A 25,658-nucleotide genomic window follows, 5' to 3' on the forward strand; every position below is an offset into this window, starting at 1 on the left:
TGTTGTAAAACTTTGTGGCAAGAATGCCAGCTGGGTCCTGTGGTCAGGCGCCTGGGACAAGCCCAGGCCGTCTGCACATCTAGCCATTTTCCCTTTGGCCTTGTGGGTTCTACGTACACAGCCAGGCTAGTGCTGGAAGCAGTGGGCAGGAGGGGTGAAAGATGAACGGTGCTTTTAGATAAATGAGTGTGGTTTCCTAGGCCTGGACGAGAGAGACAAGATTCATGGGGACTTCAGGAAAGTTAATTAACAGGGCTACAGGACAAGCCCCCAGCTCACAATGTCATCGCAGCTCCCACCCCACTGGCATGGCTAAATTTTAGAAAGGCAGGTGTCACCCAAACCATTGCTCACACTCCATTTTCCCAAACCACAAGGACTAAATCACAAAGGCAGTTCATGCAGTTTTATACTGACAGCCTCAACACCAATGGCACTTGGTTGCATCAGGGACCCCCCAACCCCTCCATCCCCCCCACCCCCCACCACCCACTCCCCACCCCCCCCACCCCTCCACCCCCCATCTCCAAGATCAGTCAACATGAGGAGATGGATCATTGGATGTAGCTGGTGAGTAGTGGGCTGGGAACCCCACAGGTACAGGAGGCACAGGGCACGGGCTCTGTTCTCCAGGGGGTACAGCCTAGCTAGGCAAGGGAGAGATGGGTTGCTGTAGTGCTATGGAGCCTGTGTTGAGAGTCAAGGGCAGTGGGGAGTCAGAGAGGAGAAAGCTCCCAGGATAGGTGGTGCTGGGGTTGTGAACGATGGGATTGCTAAAGAGAGTGGAGAGGGCTTCTGGAGGCAGAGTTAGTTAGGACTGGGAAAGACATTTAGTAGGCAGGAGAGAAGAAAAGTGAAATTACACATTGTTCTTGGAGACCTGTCTTAACCAAACTGATCTGCACATCAGCCAGCCCATGCTATAGTTACAGTGGCTGTCCCCTGTTTTGTGCATAAGAAGATTCAGCCAAAGAGAGGTTAAATAACTTGTCTGAGGCCACACAGCTAGAGCCTGATCTATCTGCAGGATCTCAGCTCATACTCCAGCTCATGATAGGCTTAGAGAAAGACAGGACCTTACTGTGTTGGTTACAGCCCAGGACTTCTCGTAGGCACGCCTGTCACTGCAGGGTGAATGGTGGGTTGCTGCTGTAACAGATTGAGAGGTTTGCAGAGGCTGCTGCCCCTGGCACAGCGCCCTTGAGCCTTACGGCTTCGCGGCTGAGATGTTCATTCACACCCCGAGTGTAGCCGTGGAAGCAGGGTACGTAAGTGGGCTGGCCTGGCTCCTAGTTCCAGTATTGTCCTTTACCTTGGGTGCAATATCTTGCTTTTTGGAGTCAGTTTTCTCACGTGTAATAGGATACAGCTGCCTGCCTCAGCTGGCGGTGGGAAGGTTAAAAGGGACGGAACTTTCAGGGTTGGTGATACAATGTAGCATCAGAGTGTTTGCCTAGCTTGTGGAGGGCCTGGATTTCGATTCCCAGCCTTGCAAGGAAACAAAAGAACAGGGAGGGTTCACATAAAGCCCACGTCACCACCGTGGTAGCTGTCAGCATTCCGTTCTCTTACTGTGACTGTACTGTCCCCCAAAGGCCATCTGGTGCCCTCTTGCCTTTACGCCATCAGTATTATAAATGGCTCAATTCTCCGCAAGTTGCAAGGCTTGAGAAAGTCAAAGCCCCGCCCACATTTTTGGCCACTCTTGAGGGCCCCAATTCAGACACCCCTTTCTCAATCTGCCTCTCTATCCGCATGTAGAACTCACCGATTTTTGCTAAAAATTTCTACTCATTCAGGGCTGAAGTAGGGTGACTCTCTGCATGGAGGGCACCAGAGGTAACGTCTTCTCCCTCTTTCCTCTCCCTCAAGCAGCAGCCAGTATAACCTATACTGGGATAACAAGCACCAGAGCTTCCGATACACTAGACCTGGGAAGTTTTACTATCGCCCACTTCCCAAGAGAGTCTGGTCTACCTGGGCTGGGAACCAAAAGTAGGCAGACAGCATTGCTCTGATCTTTCCTGACTGTCTCACTTACACCAATGACTCCCCCAGACTGCCTAGAAGTCTCCAATCTCCCTCTATTAAACAGGACTCCATCACCAGTCTCCCTTGTCCCCGGATTGCCATTTGTCAGCTCCCAGTTGACTCTAGGTGCTTTGAAATCCATACTGGGAATCTTTGTCTGAGAGTGAAATCACCCCCATGTTGTGGCTGTTTCTGGCTCTCTGCAGGCCGGATACCTTCTTGGGTTCATTGTGGAGAATTCCCAATAAGCTGAAGCCAGAGATCAAGGCCCATGTGTACTAAGTCTGGATCAGTCATGCCATGCTTCTCTGTGCTGGGGTGTAGACAAATCAGTAGCAAATTATGGTGTGGGGATGGATGTGAGGGTTGGGGCTGGGGATGGATGTGAGGGTTGGGGCTGGGCCGTTGGGCCGCAGCTGTGGCTCCAAATTGCTATGAGGCCCACTGCCTAGTCCTTATTCCAGCAGGAACTGACATCAAACAAATGGGCCCTGATGCGTTAAGTTGTAAGTGTGGGGGAGGGGGGCCTGCAGTGGCTGTGCCTGCATTTTTGCATGTAATATACTGGGGATTGAATGAATTCCCTGATTGCAGTATTGGGGGCAGCTGGGAACTAGCTCGCACAGGCTTTGCTCTTAATAAACATCCGAAGATGGCTTGTCTCCTCCCTACTGGGTCTGTTAAACTAACTCCAAGCTGGAGATTAGCATTTCTAATGGGCTGGGAGGCACAGCCTTCAGGAGACTGGGATGAAGGATGACATATTCAGGGGTCCCCAGGGTTCTTAAGAGAAGTAGGAGCTTTGTCTGGCCTCCACTGAATGGAGGTTGCTTTGCTTCAGATAAGATGCTCTCTTGTCTCTCTGTTTCTGTCTCCTTGGAGGGTTCTGCACACTGGCCAATGGATCCCATCACTCTGAGGTCCGGCCTGAAACGTCGCTCATTCAATATTCACCTATCCAGTACCAACAGAGAAGAAAACAAATACTTGAATTTACCCAGCTATGTCTTTCAAAGGAATGGCAGTCTCAATCAATCAATCAATCAATCAACTCAATCATTTAGTTCAGTGCCAGGCATTGGTCTCTGGAAGCAGAGTTGGAGAAAATGTGTGTTATACTCAGGACATTTGTCTGTTTTGACAAATTTGACAGTGTAGGCAAAGAAATAGAGGGCTGGAGAGATGGCTCAGCAATTAAGAGCACTGACCGCTCTTCCAGAGGTCCTGAGTTCAATTCCCAGCAACCACATGGTGGCTCACAACCATCTGTAATGGGATCTTATGTCCTCGTCTGGTGTGTCTGAATTCAGCTACAGTGTATTCAAATAAATGAAAGAAAAAAGAAAGAAAGAAAGAAAGAAAGAAAGAAAGAAAGAAAGAAAGGAAGGAAGAAAGAGACAAGATCACATGTTCAATCCCATGGTGCATAAAATAAATGCGAGGGAGGTACAGTGAGGGGATCTGAACCCCTGAACACAGAGCTGTTGGGAAAAACTCCTCAAGATGGTGTCACCTGAACTCGTAGCTGATGATATGTGAAACTGGATGAATTCGTATGTTAGGTAGTCCCAGCTATTCTGGAATCTGAGATAGAATTGCTTGAGTCCAAGAGTTGCAGACCGGCATAGTGACACCCTGTATAATACATAGGTATGTATATATGTATATGCATATGTATATATACATGTATATAGATCTATGGATATAGACATGTGTATAGACAGGTAACCTATAATGGCTACATCTGCCTTCAAGTAGTCTGGGAGGAATGGTCTACAAGGTATAATGAGAAAAGCATTTAGAGTGGCCTAGAATCCAATGTACAAAGCCAGAGGTGGGGGTGGGTGGGGAAGACGGTCATGAACAGAGCTTTGGGCCATAATTTGTTCTGTATATATATATATATATATATAATAAAATTTGGGAGTGGCAAGAAGGTTCAGAGAAAAGGTGTGACGTGTCAGTGAGTTACCTAACAGTTCAAGCGGAGACACGCCTGGAACTAAAGGTCTTGTGAGACAGTGAGTGCTCGTCAGGGGTCCACTGTGAGGCCTCTCAGGAGGAGAGTAAACCACAGGGTTAGGGGTCACTTGCTGATTCTTTGCTCAAGAGAGTTTCCGGTGATCTTTTTGCCTTTGTTTTGTGTTCCTACCTATGCACTGCCGGTTCTCATTTCCCAGAGCAGAAGCTCCTGCCTTGCACCAGGTTGAGGACGAGGAGGGGGTGTGGCAGTGGAGGAAGAACAGTGGTAGGAGACAGTTGCCATCGCCAAGTCCTTCCTCACCCCAGCCTGGCTGGCATGCTGCTCTTTACATGGTGTGTACACACACCTGCACTGAACTAGAAGGTGTCTCCTTGACCATCTCTATCCCAGCCACTTTGTGTTAGAACATGAAGATGTGCAAATGAGTTTTCCAAATAAAGAGCAACTTTTAGATGGGGGCTCAATGGCGGGATTCTCCAACAGAGAACTCTGCCTGATGCCCATGGGGAATCCTTCAATTCCTCTTCCTTTTGGTTGGCTGAAGGAGGCTTTTGTGCAGCCCAGGCTGACCCTGAACTCACTAAAGAGCACCCTCCTGAGTGCTGGGAATATTCACATGGGTCACATTACCTAACCTTTACAGTCACTTCTGTCATTAATCTTTTGATATCCCTCTTGCCTACCAGTCAAAGAAAAGAAACAAATCATGGCCAAGGTCCATTTTGAACAACTTTTATTATACGTTTAGTGTTCTCTATACAAAAGAAATCAGTTTTTTTTTTTTACAGTGATTCAAAAAAAATCAGAATAATTTGGCCTTTTCGTTGCTCATGCAGCCAGTTTATTAAAGTCCATGTATTAGACAGTCCTCCATGGCCCAGAAGACCCTGCTGAAGGCCGTGCACACACCCTCAAATACACGTCTGTCGCTGACAATGTCGGTTAGTGACAAATAACTCACAAGAAGGGAAGGACACGATATGAGGATTAAAGTGAGCCTGTCATGGAGAGTTAAAGGTAACCAATGGAAAAAGGGTTAGACCAACTCATGTGCTTGGGAATGCGGGCCGCATGGAGACACAAGGAACAGCAAGGGGGAGATGCGCATGTGGGGGAGGGCAGGGGAGGGGTACGAGGTCCTCCAGGATCCACCATGGTTGAGGTGACCAGGACAGAGAGTGGGCTTGTCACAGGCGACTGATTACTCAGCTCAGAAGAAGTTGGCAAAGAGCTGGGAAGCTGGGCAGAGGGCAAACACTGACTGAGGACATCACATTTGATAGAAGAACAAGCAGGTCAGGGTCATCTGATCTGCTACAGCTTTGAAAAAGAAACAGGATTGCACAAAACTCTGGATATCTTCTTCCAGACCTTTGTGTTTATTGCTTCATAGAAGTCTTTACATCTGCTAAATTCCAGCTCAGCAGATCCCAGGGCGGAAGGCTCGCCTGGGCCCTGCTACCCCTCAATACCTGCAGCCTTGGCGGCTGGACAGAGGCGCCCCTCCTTTCCCTCCCTTCTCAGGAATACATTATGCTGACGGCCAGGTGTGGGATGAATCCAGAGACACCATCCTGGGGCCCAGGCCAAGTTTCACAGTAACAAACACCTATGGGCTCATCCGTCTACCTTTCAGCCTCGGGCTGCCTGGGACTGGCTGGCTGAGTTAACCATAGGCTATCGTAGACTGGCTGATCTCGGACTCAGGAAAAGCCTCTTTGTTCGCTGGGAGGTTCTGGGAATATAGTGTAATGGGAGAGAGAGGTGGCAGGGTGACAAGCAGGACAGATCTCAGGCAACACCTGCTGAGGCAGCTGTGGTGAGAAGAAAGAAGACTGGACGCGGAGTCAGAAGGCCCAGAAGGCCCAAGTTCAAGTCCTAAATGTACCCTCCCTGGCTAGATTTTTGGCCCCCTCCCCCACCCATGCTGTCATTTCCCTGTCTGTACAATGAGTCATCTTGAACAGATCAGCTCTGAGGTTCCTTCACATGAGGAATCCGATTCTGTCCTGAGCTAGATGCCCTGTGTCTGTCTCATCTCCATCTCTTCCCAGGCCTTTTAATACTAACGTGCTGATAAGAGGAACATTGGTTTCCGCTGTGGCTGGAGCTAGCTTGGGGGTCTTGCAGCTTCCCTGGGCACGTGCCCTTCTCTGTCCTCTCCTGAATGCATCTCTGAGAGTCCCCTTCTGAGAGGAGGAGGCGGAGCAAGGACACTTTCTGGGCTGAGGCTGTGCTGAGTGGGGACAGCCACGGGTCTGGTTTCATGCAGTTAGCTACCAAGGTGGAAGGATGCTCTGCCCAAGCTACCAGTACTTCCCAGGGCATCGACGCCCCCTGCACTCCACATCCTCTGTCACTGGCTCGAGATTTTTCATTTTGGAGTGGGGACTGCCTACACGGGATTCCTAGGCCGCCATGTGAAATTCACATGAGGACTTTTGCTTTACTAGAAAGCACTGTGGCCCCGCTGGTGGGACCTAATCCTGGCCACGGGCTTCTGTTGGGCAGAGGCTGCTGGCCTTGGTTGGAGGACACTCCACTCCGAAGTGACACAGATGAGGAACGGGCTTTGGGCCGACATTCTAGCAACCTGCTCTCCTTCCACTGAGAAGTGAGTCTGGGCCTCAGCCCTAGACCATGGGAGGGACCAAGAAGCATCATTTCTTCAGAGCAACAATGAAACAGCTGCATAAACAGCAAGGAAACCTTGCTTCCCCACTAAAAGGCTCTAGGACAGCAGAGCTTAGCTGGGAGCTCCCAGGAGTGGCCAGGAGACTCAGAGGCCTGTTTATCTCTCCTTCCGATTTCTTCTCTACCTTCTGTGCACAGGAGCCAAAAATAAGGCCCAATCTGGACAGCTTCTCCCTCTCCGAGGTCCCCCTCCCCCAGGCTGTAGCAGCTCATCTCATGTGAACCAACATACGGATGCTAATGCTATGTAATGATGTCATGATCTAGGGTGTTCCCTACAGGGAGCACTGCTCTGCCATTGGGTCTGCTTGCGCCACGGTGAATGCACAGGTGTATGGTGGGTGGAGGATGTACCCACAGATACCTACGGACGTTCCCACTCCCTTCTCCATGCTGACCGTGTTCAGGGAAACCAGGACCATGCTCTCTTATCCCCCTTGTGAGGTGAGCCGAGTCACTGTCTGACTCCTGCCCCAGGAATTATTCCAGACCGTGTTGGGGAGGGTGTGCCCTCCTACATTGACCTCTGGGAAGGAGGAACTAGGCAAGGGCAGGAGCCAGCCTGGCTTTCCCTCTAGTGTTAACTCAGCCATCTACACACAGCAGAGACTGATGTGTCCCGTTTAGCATATCCTAGGCAGGATGCGGGACAGCTGATCCTGACCGGTACCTCTATCCTCCTCCAAATAGGAGTATTCAAAGCGTGGGTTAAATGTGGGAGACCGACACCCTAAAGAAGCACAGTGCTGGCTGGCAAATCCACTCATCTTGACCGTCACATCCCGCCCAGATTTGCTGGTCCAATGAGGCCAGTTCTCCCTTGGAAGCCTCTCCCTTCTGACTTGAAGCAATCAGCAGTATAGGCAAACAAGGAGGCAATGCTTCCAACAGAATGGACACAGTACGCCAGTAACTCACCTACTCGTTTCCTGACCATCAGCCCTGCGTGCGTAGGGACCATGTCTGACCTCACACTTTCACATGGTGTTCATGGCTTAAGCTCTGGCCCAGATTAGATGCTCAAAGGGCATTTGACTCAGAATCACTCAGAATCACTTCCCAAGGACCCACCCTACCCCTGCTCCCACCCGACAGATGAAACACGAGCAGGCCTAGGTATCACTTTGGGGAGGCTGCCTAAGATCCAGGTGCAGGGGTGGCAATACTGTTCTCTGGCGGAGTCAGGGGGTGGACTCTGGCAGGCTTTGTGAAAAGTGGCCTCTCCCCTTCCTGGAAAAAGCTGCCTCCTTGAAACCTCACACCGCTGAGCCTGCTCTCTCTGGGCATTTGCCATTTCTCTGGTTCTCCGGTCCCCAATCTGTTCCCGCCAGGAGAGCCGTGACCGATGGTGGCTGGGACAGCTCTCAGCACCCACAACACAGCAGTCTTGGGGAGGGACTGATGGACTTTCCTTCCTATGCAGAGGACACGACTGAGTATGTCACAACCCTGGAATGAGGCACAAAGACAGCAGCCTAGGGAGTCAACTCTTTCCCATACCCTTAAGACCAAAGCAGCCCTCTCCAGGCTGTCTGTGGCAGGGGGATGGCTACAATGACAGCCAAGTCCCTTCCTCTAAACGCCTAATGTTGGTGCCCTGGGTTTACTACCTGGATGGTGCTGTGTAAGTGACACCTGAGAAAGCGACCACTTTGCCCAAGTCCAAGGTGTTTTCTGGAAAGGACGACCCTTTACTTCAGCTCTATTTCCCTACCCCTCCCTTCAGGAATGGTGAACAGCAATGCCCAGCTGTGTCCCAGAAGTGCTAGACTAGCACAGGGAAGGAGACCCTGAAGACACCCCCACCCCTAGCCTTCCTGTTTACCCTGTCCCCTTTCACCATGGGAGCCGTCCCTAAGGCCTTCAGGCAGCCGTGCTGGCCATGGGTCGGTCCAAAGGACCATGATGCTCTCTCAGGTTCAAACATATCGGCTCACCTCTGGGATATGGTTCCTTACCTGCGGAGAGTGTGTGCCTATGCGCTTGACGTCCACCCAAATGCTTATCAAGTGACACAAGCACTGTTAATACCTCTGCGGCTTAAACATATGGCAAATGATGCTCTTGGAAAGTCTCTGGAATGCACAGCCCCGGTCCTGCTCAGGCCCCTAACTAGTACATCAAGCTCGAGGCCATGCCAACGGCAGGCGATCCATTTGCAGTGGTCAACAGGCCCTCCCACAACCGCCTCAGGCTGCAGACCCAGCTACAGGGCGACACTCTGGCTCAAGATCTCCCATCTCTTTGTGTCGCTGAGGCAAGGTACCTTTGGTTTCAAAAGTGGGTTAGGTGGGGGGAATGAAGGCAGCACCTTCAGGCTGAGAACTGCAGGCCTGCAAGTGTCTCCATTAGGGTGGAGAGGGGTAAGGGCATGTGTGGAGTGGCTGCTTCTGAGGGGACACTTGCATAGACTGCCCTGGTCCCGAGACACACATCACTGGAGGCATCAAGACTTGCAGAATAGGGCTAGGGATCTGGGAACCGCAGGGTTAGATCCGAGCTGTATAAGGCATACGAAGAGCTTTGTGTCCTTCCAGGCAGGGAGCGGCATGACAGCACTGTTAGTACGGTGCACCTCACGGTCCCCCGATATGTATGCTATGCATACCCTAATGAAAGGACAGATAGGCTCAGTCTGGGGCCAGCGGATCCCCATTCATATACCACGTCAAACACAAGTCAATGTCAGACACAGTTGAGCAAGGAGAGGGCGGGAGGAGGAGCAGCACGGTTACCCCCAGATACACCAGCCACGCTCCTGAATCACAGGGCTCCCGCTCTGGGAGGGTAGCAGCATAGACCCTGACCAGGTGAGCAGGTGTGGCCCTCTCCTCCACCCTGGGTTTCACTGCCAGAGACAAAAGAGGTTCAAACCCAGCCCTTTCTCTTCTCCGGAGGTTTGCTCGGTTACCCAGGGACCACACCCCGACTTGCTTCAGCCAGGGACCACACCCTGTCTTGCTTCCGCTTCCGGTGCTTCCGGTCCGGTAGCCACAGTCCTCATGGGTCTCTATTCCTTCCTCGTCTTCTGAGCAGTTCATCCACAGACTCTCTGGTGGCAGGGGCGGTGGAGTAAGAACCAGGAACAAGAGGTAAGCCCCCCTCCCAACCGAAGCTGGGTGTGGAAAGTCCTGCTCACCCTCTTCCTGCCAAAAACACTGTCATTTTCCAGAAAAGAGCCAAGCCCAGCTCAGCATGGACGTGGCCGAGGCAGATGGGTGGGGAGTGGGGGTGGGGGAGGCATATGGCGAAAGGCATCCTTCGGAAACACACTGGCCTGGTGGCAGCTTGAATACTACAGCTTTTCTGCATGTTGTGTTACAGATCAATTCTTTTTTTTTCCCATCTTTTCATTTCCTTGGGGAGAGCCCACTTATTCTTTTTCCAGGGACTTTTTTTTTTCTTTTTCAAAAGTAAAAGAAAATGGAGACAATGGCTTGGAAGGAGAAGATGTAAAAAAAAAAAAAAAGGGAGAGAATGAAAATATTGTAAGCAATAAATAGAAATGAACAAGCGTGAGCGGAGATCAAGGGCAGCCATTGTGGTGGGACGCTCAGGATGGCCATGAGACAGGGCAACGGACTAGGACTCCTTCCAATGGGTGTAGCTCTAATTTTCCCATCTAATGGCACCCAAGGGTAATGGGGCATCGCTAGGAGGGGGTTGTGGGTAGCTGGGTGGTCACTGGTCCTCACAGCTTGGCAGACCCCCATGTTGTACCCTTGTCCCTGAAGGTGTTGTGGCTTTGTGGTAGGTCTGCAGTTGCTTCATCTCCCCTCTCCCCTCCTACTTGCAAAGTAGCACTGTGCCTGGGATGTTCTGTCAGGCCAGGGAATAGATGGCGTTGACTGGCGACGTGGCCTCTGAGCTCTCATTGCCTTCTGTTTCCTCCTTGTCCTTTTTGACAGTGTACTGGCCGATGAAGGAGCCGTCTTCGTTGAACTGGCCCTCGCCTCCCTCGCCATAGTCCACCAGGCTGTCGTCACTTTCCTGTTGCTTGATGGTGCCATCCAGAGATGTCTGGCTGCCCTGAAGGGGCTTGTTGTCCTCATCACTGGCCAGAGAAAGACAGAGTCAGGCCCAATCTGGCCAGCACAGCCCACACCAGGTGGGGTGGGATAGGGCCACTGGCTTCCTACCAAGCACACGGTGCAGGAGACTTGGAGACTACTACCCAGTGTTTACTCTCCCCTGCCCAGCAGGCTCTACAAAAGGGGAACTGAGGCACAGAGAGGATAAGCATCTTCCCCAGGGTAAATGGCATGCTGAGGGAGGTCAGGGACTAGAGGCTGCACTTCTAAAAGCCTTGTCTGAGGTCCTTTCCCTGAGACAGGCCAACTGTCTGTGGCAGGAGCAAGCAGTTGGCCATCTTCTGAGAAGCAGAATCACAGCTTGTGAGACACGCGGCAAGAATTCAGAGGTTCTGGTTCCAGCGAGTCTCACCCTTGGCTTTGTGATCTGACTACAACCAGTCTGTCTCAGAGGATTAGAAGGTGGAGCTCCTGTGACCTGTGATAGGGCTCGAGTCCCAGCTCTTGGCAAGAAGTAAGCACCCTAAGGAAACCGACTCTGCCTTTCCACTTCCATCTCAGCATCATTTGCCTGGGCAGAGCAATGCTAATACTCTGGACCCAGCAAGTAAAAGAGGTGGGGGGAGGGGGAGAGGGTAGGAACACGCAGAGAAGCATGTGAGGCCTGATCATTTGAGAAGACACTAGCAAGGCTTGGAGGATCCTACCAGTCCCTTCTAGGCCCTGTCCTTAAAGTCCTCCTGGAACAAGAGTTGGGGATCTTGGGAGATACAGTGGCATTGGTCTGCAAGAACAGACACCCAACTGTACATCAGCTATGGTCTCTAGTATACTCGGCTAGCACCAAGCTGGCGCAACTTCCTCCTGGCTGGAAAAATTGCTTGCCAGAGAGACCAGGTGATGCTGCTTACGGGCGACACAGGCTCCCAGGTAGGAAGCAGCTGTGGGCCAGCAGTGGAGGTCTAGAGGCCTGCAGAAGGAACCACAGTGGCTTTAGGTAGCCTGAATGGATACCACAGCCTCTACAGTCCTAGCCCATCAGTCCTTCCTGACTAAAGTGCCATTTTTACAGTGTGTTCGAACAGCAGCCTTGGGCTACCAGAAGGGGCCTTAGAGCTGGAGATGGAAATGAACATAAACAGATGGGAGACAGACCGCCAGGCAGTTGGCTAGACCAGGCGCTCTTTCATTCAAATCTCTTTAGGCAAGGCCCATTCTTCTAGACCAAGGTCCCTTTCCTCTCGAGAGCCCCCACGCACTGAGTTCTCTGACTCTGTAGAGCTGTCTCTGCCTATGGCTGCATTTAGCTGAAGTCCTTGGATCCTGTATAGAAATCCCCTTAGACTACCTACAGTGGTGTTCATGCCCTGCAGTGGCATGTGGGGTGAGCATGCACCCCTTTTCCTTGCTAGGCCCAAAGCATTAGCATTGCTGTGTCCTTGGGATGCTCGTTTCTTGTCAAGAGCAGAGACTTGTCCTGCAGTCACAGGCCACTGGTGCTCCAGCTCCTCTTGATGAATAGGTTATAGCCAGGTTGCAAAGCTGCTGGCCCATACCTGCTATATACTGAGTGACTGTAACCTACTGTCATAGTCTAGCCTTGTGCAAAGGGTTGCAGTCTACAGGTTGAGAACTTCTGGCCTAGAAGAATGGGACTTTCCTCAAGAGACTGGAATAAAAAAGTACCTGCTTTCACCAACTGTCTGGCTGTCTGGCCCTCCAGAGACCTGCAGGGTCCAGGAGGACAGACATGGGGAAGAGGCAGAGATTCATGAGAAAGGTACCCAACAAGAAGGCCAAAACAGAGTAGGAGGCTCCATTCCTTGTCCCCAGGCATATTTCCTTAGAAAGTAGTTCTTCTGACTTCCTGATTTTAGCCTTTCCCTAGTAGGACTCCTGGAATCATTCAGTGCAGGCCACAGGACCAGAGTCCACAGAGCCAAAGGTGGCTTGGAGGAAAGTGAGGTACAGACAGAAACATCTCATCCTGTCCTCACCTCACTCCACCTGGCTGCACCAAGGGCAGAGAGAAAAAAAAAGCCCAGGGCCTTTTAACTGAGGGCCAGAGGAAGCTCTCAGCCCACTGGGAGGCTGGACTCTGCCAGGTGATCCCAGGACAGCCAGGGAAGGAGGAGGAGCCTCTCACAAGGATGTCAGGCTGGACGGACAGCTGCAGCCATAAGCTGCCAGATGGCTTCTGGGCAGGCAGAAGCTCTCTGCCCACTGGCCTGGTGGTGTGTGCCAGGCTCCCGAGGAGCAGGTGGTGGTAAAGGTTCAGAAAGAAGAGAGGTCAGAGGATGATCGGGTGACCTGTGCCCAGAGTGACCAGGGTTGTGGTGGGGAAGGAGGGTTGTGATATATTTTCTCCTCTCTAAGATGGTCTTGGATGAGATTCTCTGACTCATCCCTGAGCCTGGAATATACTGGCCATTCTGATGGACCAGAATTTGGAAATTTGGAAAAATCATGACTGAAAGTTCGCATCAGATCTCAGAGGGAACACGGGCAGAGGACAGAAACACCAGCTCTGCCACGAGCTCAACAGGGTGGTGAGCCTTCTGGGGTCATCCATTATCGTGGGGGTTAGGAGTGAGATGCTGGCTTGGAGGAGGCCTGGTGGTCAAGCTCACTTCACAGAAAAGGGGCCCAGGGCTCATTTTGATTAAAAAATTGGAAGGATAGGGCTGGAGAGATGGCTCAGTGGTTAAGAGCACTCTGACTGTTCTTCTGAAGGTCCTGAGTGTTCAAATCCCAGCAACCACCTGGTGGCTCACAACCATCCGGAATGAGATCTGATGCCCCCTTCTGTTGTGTCTGAAGACAGCCACAGTGTACTTACATATAATAAATAAATAAATCTTTTTTTTTTTCTAAGTGGAAAGATTCCAATAGGAAGTCCTGTTCAGTAGCGGGATCATGAGCCTCCACCTCTCCGGGAACATACACTCAGCCAAATGGCTGCCACAGAGGTGAAAGCAACAGTCCAGTGGGCAGGATGTTCTGCGACTGCTGTGAGGGAGCAAGGCCGGTAACCAGGGGAGGAGAGGAAGGAGATCACCCACCTGTAGTCAAATGAGCCATCTTCTTCTTTGGGGTCTTCAGGGCCCAAGGGGACATCCTTCTTTTCTCGCACTGGTTGGTAAGAGAAAGGCAGGCAGGCAGGGTGATTAAAAGGAATGCCTCTGTTCACTACGGTGTTTCCAAACACACATCCCAAAGACAGGCTTGGGGGTTGGAGAGATGGTTCAGTGGTTAGGAGCGCTTGCTATACAAGCAGGAATCTGAGTTGGAGTCCATTGCACCCATGTAAAAATCTAGACATTGTTTTGTGTGCCTATAACTCTGGAGCGGTGGTGTGTGTGTGTGTGTGTGTGTGTGTGTGTGTGACTAGCCTAGCTCCAGGCTCAGTGAGAGACCCTGTCTCAAAGGAATAAGGCAGAGAAATGCTAGCATAGGTCAGTCAGTCCCCTTTTTTGGCCTTTGTGTATAAGTGCATGCACCCACATACAACACCCACACACACTACAGACACCAGCTTGGGCTCAGCGACTGTCAATGACAAACTTCTTTTTAACAAAGCACTATTAATGCCCTGAGGCTCAATCCATTGCTAAGCTGATTCTGCCTCCTTCACACCCCACAGGGTCTTTACACCCCAGCTGACAGAACTCTCAGCTCCCTGCCATTTCTTCTTGAAGTTGTCCCAATATACACTAGAGAAATCATCATCTCCTCTGCCAAAGGCAGATACTCCCTTGTTCAGCCCTTTCTCACGTTTGCCCTGAATTATAATTATCTTTATATATTTCCTCACTGGTGACAGAAGCTAGCTAGCTAGCTTTCTCCTTCAGGATGGGGGACTGTGTTTCTCCAAAGCTCTGAGCAGAGCACTTGGGAGGGAGGCTGCTTCCTAGGTCCCTGGGATAGAGGTGCTCCCCTGTGGTCCTCTCTTGTTGGCATCCTCCCTCGACCTATATCATCCTCTGGGATGATGACATAACCAAGGCCCATCCTGCTCTGCTGTGGTTGGTCCTTCAGAGCTAGCTGTAATGTTGAAGACAGACATCTTTCCCCGTGTTGAGCATCCAGTACAGAGACTTAAATACAGGACTTTTTGGTGCAGGAATGGGATAATCAACCCATTTGCGAAGTGACGACAGGCCGTAGAACCTGAAGCCTGGCACCTGGGCTGCCCGTCTGTTTTCTGACTGTATGAGCTACTTCCCCAAAGCACGAGGGAAGGGGGTGGGCTTGGGAGAACTTTCTAGGCTGGGGCATTTTCTGGGAGGGTAATGTCAGGATCTAAGTTTATCTGCTGGGTCCCTCAGTGGTTCAAGTCCCCCTGACTCCGTAAGAACCCCCATGTCTGGGCCTCTACCCAACTGTGGCTTTCTCTCTCGCAGAAGAAAAAACATAAATATAGTGAAACAGAGTGAAAGAACTCTCTGCTCACCAACGGAATTAAATTCGCAGCCCCTTACTGGGCAGAGGTATAGCATCAGGACCAAGGGTCTATGGGTAATGGTCAAGGGAAAAGAATAAAATAGGGGCTGGAGAGATGGCTCAGAAGTTAAGAACACTGACTGCTCTTCAGAAGGTCCTGAGTTCAATTCCCAGCAGCCACTTGGTGGCTCACAACCACCTGTAATGGGATTTGATGTCCTCTTCTGGTGTGTAAAAATAAAAAAAATAAAATGGCTCTCCCCCCCACCACTCCCTTCCTGCTGAGTTTGCCCTTCCCCACCCAGGAGGAAGAACCTCCCAGGAATCTGTCCTGTGCTGGGTGGGGCTCCAGGGCGGGGCAGCTTCATTCTTCAGTTAACAGCATGGCTACTCTCCGGTTATCCTGTCCCCTGTCATCTCACCCACCCTGTCACAGCCAAGTGGCTCTCTTCACCCATTTGGGAAAAAAAAAAATCACTGTTTTCCTGACACAGCAATGGGAGAGGTCCTTGTCCTTGACTCTGAAGACTCTTGAGGTACAGGGGAGACATGTTTCTGTAGGACTTTAAGGAGGGGTTGGGGTGCTATTAGAGACTGCCTGCCTTACCCAGAGCTGCTGAGTCTGTGGTAATGGGCACCAAGGCAAGCCTCAGCAGGGTGCGGCCACCACTCAGAGTCTCCCTTATTTACACTGCTTCTGTCTAGCCCCCTGCTCTCCACGTTGCACATGGCCGCCGCACTCCCCTACCGCCCTGACACAAAGTCTTAAAGACTCTCAGGCCGAAGGAAGCCCCTCTGCCGAGCAGAGCAGATAGGAGCTAAGTCAAGGGAAGGCCGGCTTTCTCAGTAGGAACCAGAGTTCCTTCCATGACTCCCTGGCGCTGTCTGGACTGTACCATCCATCCTTCTTGGGCAAATATAATTAACACAATTGCTTGCTGACAGCTTCCAGGGAAAGACCAGGTATGCCACAGGCCTGAAGTTCTAAGCCTAAAAGAGCAGAGGTCAGAGTCTGGATCTGGTGGGGGCCGGGAGGGGGGTGGGGGTGGGCTGGTGATTCCCTGGAGGGCCTGCCCGCCTGCCCCACATCTCACCTGGGTACTTGCCACCGCGACTCCTCTTGATGAAGCAGACGATGAGAAGGATCAGCACCAGTAGGGCAATGGCACACATGAGCCCGATGAACCAGCCCTGGGTGGCGATGTCTGCCTGGTTATTGGTGTAAGCTGGCAGGGAGGGTGGGAAGCAAATGGTAAGCCATTGCTGGGGGGAGGGGAGGGAGGTGCACGGCTCTTGTGTAGCTTTGCGCTAGAACTACTGCTACCACCTAGCAGCCCTCTGGCCCAAGCTACTCTGCTCGGAGGACAAAAGAAAACGGTAAAGAAGCCAAGGGCCAAAAGATGAGAAAGGAGGCAAAGAAAAGGGGGTGTGAGGAGCGGAGAAGCAGAAGACCGAGCAGCCCTGTAGGATGGAGACGATTACTAAAGAGGAGGCACGGCATTCTCATAGACCGCCCGCACTGGCCACGGCCTGGTGGGACTGAGCGAGGCCGTGGCAGCACGGTTCTGGAGAATGGGCCTGCATGGTACCTGTCACTGAGCTGAGCACGGCCACACTGCCTAGCCGTGCTGGAGGACACCACAGCCTCTTTGTCCATCAGGCCTTGGCAGTGGGTCCTGGGCCAGATGGAGGTTCAGGTGGCCCTGTGCCTTTTTCAAGTCTCCCCAGCTGGACTGTGCTTGCTTGCTTGCTTTCTCTCTCTCTCTCTCTCTCTCTCTCTCTCTCTCTCTCTCTTTCTTTTCCTTTTTTTTTGGTTTTTCAAGACAGGGTTTCTCTGTGTGTCCCAGGCTGGCCTCGAACTCAGAAATCTGCCTGCCTCTGCCTCCCAAGTGCTGGGATTAAAGGCGTGCGCCACCACCGCCCAGCTGGACTGCGCTTTCAATGACACCAATTCAAGCCTCGGAGCCCAGGTCAGGCAGGTGGTGATGCTCTGGCCCTGCGCTTTCAGGTCACCTCACAGAGATGCTCTTGGTGGGCTGTGACAAGCCAACTTGCTTTCTCTTCTGTCCATGCCTGGGGGTCATCTCATAGATCCCTGAAGGGAATACACATGGGTCTCAAACAGGAGCCCAAGAATCCTTTGATGGTGTCCATGTTGTCCAGGGGCTGGGTCTTGGGTTAATGGGAGTGTGCCACGTCCCTTCTCACCCTTCATTCTGTGGACTAGAGGGAAAAGGGGACACTGCCCGAAACACTGCCTTTCATGGGGACTGAGGTATTCGAGAAGGGAAGGATCCACAGAATGGGACATATCCAGGGAAGCCCAGAGGAGCCCTGGGAAGGTTAGGTGACAGCAGAAATTCGGCAGCCCACAGACTGAGTCACAGCACCGGGATGCCTCTTAGGAAGCACGCTGGACCTGTGACACCCTGTGTTCTTCCTCCTTGGTCCATTTTACACTTTGCCCGTACAGGATGCAGAAATGGTTTCATAAGTCTTCTCAGGGCCAAGCTGAGGACATCGCACCAGGAAGGCTCTCTCAATGAATAGTACAGAGTGATAAGAAGGCCCTCAGGGGCGCCCCAGCTGCAAAGTAGCCAAGTCCACAAGAAATGTATGTGCCTGTTAACACCCTGAACCGTGTATGCTGTGGAGAAAAAGCCGAGCTGGTCGGTTTCCATTCCTGTTTCTGTCCGGGGTTCCTCACCCCAGTCCCCATGAGGTATTAAAATACTTCCTTGTTTCAACCCTTTAAAACTCCTAATCACTATGAGAGAAAACCCTACATTTCTCATCCAGTCGGGCTCTGACAGAGTTGGCCGTATCACCTCTAGCAGCGCATCGCACTCCGTACTCCGACCTCTCAGCCACTGACTTGCATTCCTGCCCCTGGACCTTTGTGCCAGCTGCTCTCTACTGAAAGAGGTGCAGTGGTTCTCTCAGCAATGATGTCACTGCTTAGCTCTTGTCCCAGAGCTAGAGGAAGGCACAGACTCTTCCCATCATGTCTCTCTGCATCATTTTGGTGAACTTTGCTGCCCAGGGTCCAGCAGTCCTGCCTCTCCTCTCTTACCCTCCAGACTGTGCACCCCATCCCTGGACCTGGAGATCTCAAACACACACAGCCTCTGCAGCTGTCTCTTCCTTATGTGTCGGAGGTCTTTCCTCTCCTTTGCCCCCTCCGGAGTTTAAGTGGGATGTAGCTTGGTCCTGGCACGTACAGGTCCCAACGCCTCTTGCTCTGCTCTACAAGCATTTTCTTCCCATGAAAGACCTATGAACTCCCAGCAGGTTCCATTTCCTCCTCTTTGCTCCCTTCTTTCTGTGTCTTGAGACACAAACCTGAAGGAACCTGTCAGACCTGAGACACCTTGTGCTGCTCAGGTGGACTTGTCATCTCTCATGGGCTCCAGGTCGCGCCATGTCTGCTCCTTGATCACAGGGTGCTGACTCTCGTTGCTCATGTCTCCGATCCCATTGAGAGTGAGCTACCCTCCCCCACACCTACCCCCCAACCCCCACTGACTCTGACCTCAGGCAAGTCTTGACTTCTGGTTGGCAATCCTTTTAATCATCTCTGCACCCACAGCCAACTAACTCCACAGCTGTGAGCCCATCACTCTTCCCTGACCCCTTGGCTTGAATATCCAAGCATGCTCTACATCTAAGGGCTGTTGTCAACCCCTCCTACACAGCTATGACACTTGATGTGCAGAACCCGTGCATTTTGGTACCCACAGGTGCAGTGAGGTTACTGTTACCACTCCCATATGCTCTTTAGATAACACCTCTCTAATTTCCTGCCATGTGGAATTTACGCCTGTATGGTCTTCCTCATGCCTCATTCCCACCCTACCTAAAACTCCAGATTGTCATCCTTCCTTCCAAACTATTTTTTACAGTCTTCCATCCCTCCAGAGCCTCTGATCGCTCCAACTTACACCTTCTCTGGCCTAAGCCCTCATTCTATTCCACACAAATTAACGTTTAATTGTTCTGTATCCTGGTTTCCAACTGTGCTGTTGCAGTCTTGAGAACAGGGTGTCTTTGACCTAGTACTCAGCACAATGCTAATCCTATAACAAGTGACCAGTGACTACTTACAGATGAATACATCGACCTCATCCTAATGTATGAACGATAACCTGGGACCCCACTCTTGTTCTTCCCTACCAGCCAGTGGCCACAGGGGTGCTCCTGTCTGCGTACCACGCCTAGGCAGTAGGTGAGGGGATTACATCACTTGTGTTTGGACAGTGGTACCCACATTTTGCAGAGAGGTTGGTTTGCATCTCTGCAACGACCCGTTTGCACCCCCATCTTCCTTGTGTCTGGCAGCCAGCTCCAAGACATGCCCTTTTGCTTCAGAAAGGTCGTGACCCCTGGGGAAAGTGGTTACAGGGGCAGTTTAGAAAGCAAAAGCAGCGTTCCGCTCCTGACAGTACCAGGTGAGGTTGAAATGTTGCTTCAGACTTGATATGGGGGAAAAATAGTAAGAAATAAAGATTGTTGCGAACTTCAGACACAAAACCAAGTGAGATCAACTGAACCCACCTTCCTACAGAGTGAGTGAGTTTCTCAAGAACAGAAAACAAGAGAATGATAGAATGATCTCAGCTTAGGCTGAGAGGAAGTCGTTTTCACAAGGCTCCAGAGTAATTATACTTGACCACCGATGCCACACTCAATTGATCTGCTAAACTGGTGCTGAGGGTCTAAAGCCTCAAAGACGGCAAAGACACCATTTATACTCCCTGACTGCAACTGGAAATGATAGCAGATGCTCTTATTCTGTCTTGGTCCTGACAAGGTCCCAAAGCCTCTTTCTCTGGTCTAGAAGCATTCTCCTTCCAGCTGTCTAAGTCATATCTGAAGCAAGAGAAGTCCTCCCCATCCCAGCCAGAGTAGCTGTCTTGTAGCAAGCTTCCACATGACAATGCTACATACTAGACTGCCACACTGTCTCTTCCTTATGTGTCGGAGGTTTTTCCTCTCCTTTGCCCCCTCCGGAGTTTAAGTGGGATGTAGCTTGGTCCTGGCACGTACAGGTCCCAACGCCTCTTGCCAGTACAGGTCCCAACGCCAATAAGCTAGCCTTCCTATGGCCAGGCACTGTGTTTTGAGACCAGGATAGAGTACTCAGAAAAATAGCCTCCTCAGTCTGGTTTTGTCTATGCATTATGTCGTCTGAGCCTGTAGTTACCTCTACCACCTTAATTCTTGGCAGTACCCAGACCACATTTGCATCAGTCCTGCCGCAGACTCCAGAATGGTATCAAGTGTAAGGCCTGGTCATAGAGGCAGCTGGCAGCTCGGGTAAAATGCATGTGGCCAAAGTTGTCTACCATCCTGAGAAGGATTGCTGACAACCTCATTTTATTCAAACTTAAACATGAATGAGTTATTCTAGGGGCTTTGGCGCCAATTCCAATTTGGGGCAGATGTTAACTTTACATCTTCCCGGAAAAGTTCATCTAACCACACCCTCTGGCCCATTAAAAAATTATATGAAGCTTGTTTGCTAACCAGACAGTTCATCCAGTTCCCACGCCTGGCTGGAGGAATGTGGTTTGGCCATAGACAACATTATTGAAGGTCGTTCTAGAAATGGATGAACAAATAATGCAACAGTGGTGAACTTCCTTCAGTACAGCATGGCTGCCCTCCCTCAAGTAGCACGTCACCCTTCTCCATACACACCCTGTCTCATCCTGCAGTCCGTCTGAGCTCTGGGAAGCCTGCTGCTTGATTCTGCTTCTGCCAGCCCCTCATCCCAGCCGTGAAGCATGCGCAGGCCTGCTAGGATCTAGGGTCACATATTTGTAGCCTGTCAGGTTTCTAGCTTCAGAAGCTTTAATAAGGGGGTGATTAAGTTCCCAGTGGGATCTTTCTGGTGAGGGTTAGAAAGCTTGCTCGAATTCCCAGAAGTCCCTTCTCCTTCCTTCCTGAATCACTGAGCATGTCATCTTTGGAGTAAAGTGATGGCCTGTGGTTGCCTAAAGGACCTGTGGTCAGCACCCAGATATGTTCACAAAAGCTTTACTTCGATGGAACCCGGAGATTGGGCGCTTGTGTGGGCTCGCCTCCAGAGTCCACCTACAGGAAATAGCTTTTGACACGTAAAAGGCATGCACAGGCTTCAGAGAGTGAAAATATTTCTTCCCCCCCTTCCCATGTGGACTATACACAGGAGTTTCCAGCTGCCTAAGAGGAAGCAAATAACCTGAACTCAGAGACATTACTGAACCCGGATGTTCCGGCTTGTCCGAGAAGGGGTCTGGGGAGACTTGTTAATGCTATAAGCTTCTGTGACTCTTAAGGCTGGCAAGCAGACTGGGCCCTTCCAGATCCAGCACAGAGATAGAAAAATAGGCGTCGAAGACAACATTCAGAACCAAGTGACAGTAGCCATTATCACTGTCCCCCTCCTCATACTGCATGCTTTATTGTTGAAACCAATTAGGCCAATTCCAAAGACGGGGTCTGGCCCCTTTCTCTCTGACTTTCTCTCCAGGTCTGAAAATAGGCAGTACTGGCTTCCCACAGAGCTCTAGAACGGCGCTCTACCCTTGGGTGTCATCTTTGTTTCTTGTCCATGAGCTAGATTCAAGCTTGTGAAGAAATAAATCAAATATATCCAAAAGCTTGGGATCCCCAACCAGTCAGAGTCCAGATACCTGTTCTGCCTGGTCAGCTGTCCAGATGCATGGCTTCTCACGGAACACGTTGGCGTGGTCGCTCACTCAGACCTCCTGCCTGGGTGGACCTGGCTCATTTTAAACAAGGAGCTGCACATTCAAACTTTCTGGCCTGGAAATGTGCGGGACTGGTAGAGGCACACTAGGAAGACACATCAGGAGGGACCAGGCTAGAGAGCTAGGGTGAGTCAGAGATGCAGATGGACAGTGACTCCCTAGATGTAAGCTACCGGCATCAGCCTCATGTGGCTTGGCGAGGCCACAGTAATGAATATTCAAGTCAACATTTAGAAATTCAGATAAGCCATTGTGGGGTTCCCCTATCCTGCGCGTCTAATAACCCGCATCTGACGAGACCATCCCCTAGAGGGACTGCTGATCCTTTTCTCTCTTAATCTCTTTCCCCCACCTCCCCTTAGCCCTGGGGCTTAGACTACAGGCCACTTGGCTGTGTCTGTCTGATTTGAAAGATGCACCTAAACCCAAACACTCACAGACAAGCAAGGGGCTCTGTGGTTTGCAGATTCCCAGCTACCCCCACCAGCAGAGAAAATTCTAAACCTGGTCTCTCCCGGGCCCTGGGCAGCATAGCCATTTGATATAATGAAGCTACTTCTCTAACCAGGCTGAAGCTCCTATAGCGCCAGACTGTCGTCCTGCCCCTAGCTTGACTGAAAAACAAATACCAACAGCCCAAACCATTTACTACTAGGCAGAGCAAACCGAGAGTGAAATGAAATAAGAACCAAAAAAAAAAAAAATGCTGATGTTGCCATGGCAACAATATACACACTGATCCCAGGTTTAATTAGCCAGATTTCTGAATCAAGACCCTGGGTTGGCCTCTTCCCCTCATTCTATATGGAGAAAGCAAACTCCCAAACAGTGGGGTGCAGCGCACAAATCTCCAGCAGTCCCCACCCCCACCCCACTGACCAAGTCTGTGCATGCACTGAGCCCTTTTGTTATACACATGGTGGAGGGGACAAAGCATCCTCATTATTCAGTCTTTTGTTTCCTCTGATCCCCCTGGCTCAGATCCTGGCTTGCTCTCCACTGGGCATGCACACCTGACTGCTTCTGACTTCCTGCAGGTCAGAGCCGCGCCCGCCATGCAAGGCAAGGGATGGGGTGGAGATGAGACCTGTTTCCAAGAAGAGACAAGCAGGAAGCTGGGAATGAGGATGAGATAGATACCCATGCTCGCAGGGGATGGCAAGGCCAGATTCCCCTCTCACCTGTACTGGTCATAAAGGTGATGACGGTACTGCTGATGCCCTCGTTGTCCCGGGAATATACCCGCAATGTGTACGTCATCCCGGGAAAGAGGTCTGTCAGCTGTACAGGCTGGGCCTGGGCCTTAACAGGGACAGTTTTTTTCGTATGGTTGCCTGGGGAACAGAAACCTAGGTCAGCTTACAACCAGGCACCAGGAGCTGGAGAGAGCGTTTAGGTCCCTGTTTATCTATCGAGGCAGAGAGGCGGGGAAACAGGGCTAAGGCACCCGAGGTCCAGTCCGCCACACAGAACAGGCAGCTTCAGCAGACAGCTCTAACTCTCACATGACGTCTCCCCCTGAAGTCTTCCTTCCTCACCATGCGCGGTCTTAGCACTATGCGTATCAAGATGGGCTGCCACGGCCTTGAAGCGTATGAGCAGGCCTGGACGTGAGTCACTTCCTGACTGAGAGTTTTTCTGGGAGGGCCAGCATGCTGGTTAGTATGCCACATGGTTAGTATCTCACATAGAGGTGGCTTTCGCTCCACTCTTGGGTTCTTCTCCAACTCTTTGCCACATTGCAATCTGGCATATCAGACAAAGTATCTACATCTCTGGGCTGTGGGAGGGGATGGTGGTTTCAGGAAGCTGAGAACACCCAGACCTAAATAGGGACTCCTGAGGCTCTAAAGCCCTCCTCTGACCACAAAACCTAGCGCCAGGCTTTCATCTCCTAAGAGTCTGTGGGGAAAGGAATAACCCAGCTGCCTTTTCCGGCTGGTGTACTGGCTTCATTGCTCTTGCCCATGTGAGAGAGGTGAGGGCTTCACGCTGCAGGACCAGGGGCCCTGTCTTGGAGAGGGCAGATGTTTGGAACACGATCTGCAGTCCATCCAGCTTTTGATCCCAAGCTCTGATAGAGCGCATGGGTCACAGTGAACCACTGGCTGTCTGGTCTGAGACTGCTGCTTTCCACTAGTCTGGGCACTGAGTGTGTCTGCAGCTCAGTTCTGTGGCCGGGCCACAGCAGAGCCATCAGAACACCCTGGGTCTCAGTCAGATCAATACAGAAATGAGACCAGGTTCACTTTAGGAGACTCGGCATCCTTATTCTGGGTAAGAGTGGACACAGGTCACAGTCCACGGGTCCTCCACAATGCATGCAACTCTAGGCTTCCGCTAACGGCTTCAGAGGTCCCCTTCTGCTCAAGGCTGTTCCTTCCACCTCCGCTATCTCTGGTAGGGATCGATTTCATGAGGCTAAAATGAAGCTAGGCTAAAAAAGCTTCTAAGCCCGAGGGAGTTCAACAGGATCTCCTTAATGGGCATCTACCGCTACCCACCAGCGCTGCGCCGCTGCCGCCACCCCCACCCCACATAGCAATGCTTACTGTCGATGTACTCAACCACAAAGTCAGTTCCAGGCCTGAAATTGTGCTTCCAGGTGATGTTGGCCCATTTACTGTTGGGGAGCACCGTGACGTTCCAAATGGACTGCTCGTCGGGGGCTGGCGGACGGGTTAGAAGAGGAGTTAGTGGTGAGGACAGAGGTGGCACGGGAGACTCAGAGAGGTACATCCATATACATGCACACTCTCACTCATGCCCAGAGCCTGCTGGGAAAGGAAGGAGTCGGGAAAGGCTGTGCACTCGGCCCAACAGAGCTACAGGCTGCAGTCTTGATAGCCAAGCCGAAGGTAGTTAGCTACCCAGGGCTGAACAGGAGCAGCCAGGGGACCTGTCTGCACTTGAAGGGGGTCAGGAAGTTATCTCTCACACCTCACAAGATGGGAGTAAGATAGGAACAAGAGTAGGCTTCCGGTCATGCCACTTTATTCCCGTTTTTGGATTCCTTGCCATAGATTGAAAGAGTGCAAGGGAAGAGGCAATGGAACAGGCCCCGTGGTCAGGACGCCAGCAGACACGGAGAGCAGGCTGTGCATCTCCAACAGGAAGAAGAGGAGTTGCTTTTGAAAAATCAAACCGATGTTCCTCGGCGTGTGGCTCGGTGGCAGTGTACTTGCGGGGCACGTGGGTTCCACACCTAGCACCGCCAAAAATCATGGAAGAATGACTGGCAGTAAGGATGGCACTAAATGCAGGCAAACTCTCCTGGCTTCCTGAAGCTAGAGAATGCCACTCCAGGCAGGTGACTTGGACCTGAGGCCCTCTGATCAATGAGTACCTGATGGCCTGTACTGTGTGGCCTACGACTTCAGGGTCCCTAGTAGAGTCAGAGTTGACATCCCTGTCACAAGCCAGATGCGACCAAAAGATGATGAGCTTTCCTTGGTATCCACGCCTTGGTGTTCTCTACACTAGAACCCTGCTTGTTGGCTTCCTAGCCACTGAGCCACCGAGGCTCGATCTCCTCGTAACAAAGAGGACAATAATTATCAAGCACCTGGGGGCTGGGAACTACTTTATCAAAGCCACAGAGCTGTCTGAAACCATAGCCCCACATACAGGAGAAGGGCGGCAGCCGCCCGATGCAGGCGTCCCAGAAGTCTGATTACTACATTTCCCAGCAAAGACTTAGCAGTAGAGGACTAGCCTGGA

The 25,658-nt window shown here is 51.5% G+C and overlaps 1 protein-coding gene across 1 annotated transcript in view; it reads right to left on the minus strand.

Annotated features, from left to right (window-relative positions):
• Window positions 1–10,184: 10,184 nt before the first annotated feature.
• Window positions 10,185–25,658, minus strand: part of Nfasc (neurofascin) — a 168,750-nt gene continuing 153,276 nt past the window's right edge. Inside the window, exons 27-31 of the mRNA XM_052200479.1 lie at window positions 24,491–24,607; window positions 23,120–23,272; window positions 16,278–16,409; window positions 13,803–13,872; window positions 10,185–10,763 (exon numbers count right to left, since the gene is read on the minus strand). Of these exons, the coding sequence (XP_052056439.1) occupies window positions 10,532–10,763; window positions 13,803–13,872; window positions 16,278–16,409; window positions 23,120–23,272; window positions 24,491–24,607 (704 nt within the window). The 3' untranslated portion in view covers window positions 10,185–10,531. The remainder of the gene's footprint in view (window positions 10,764–13,802; window positions 13,873–16,277; window positions 16,410–23,119; window positions 23,273–24,490; window positions 24,608–25,658) is intronic.

This window comes from Apodemus sylvaticus, chromosome 12, assembly GCF_947179515.1.
Source record: "Apodemus sylvaticus chromosome 12, mApoSyl1.1, whole genome shotgun sequence".
NCBI lineage: Eukaryota > Metazoa > Chordata > Mammalia > Rodentia > Muridae > Apodemus > Apodemus sylvaticus.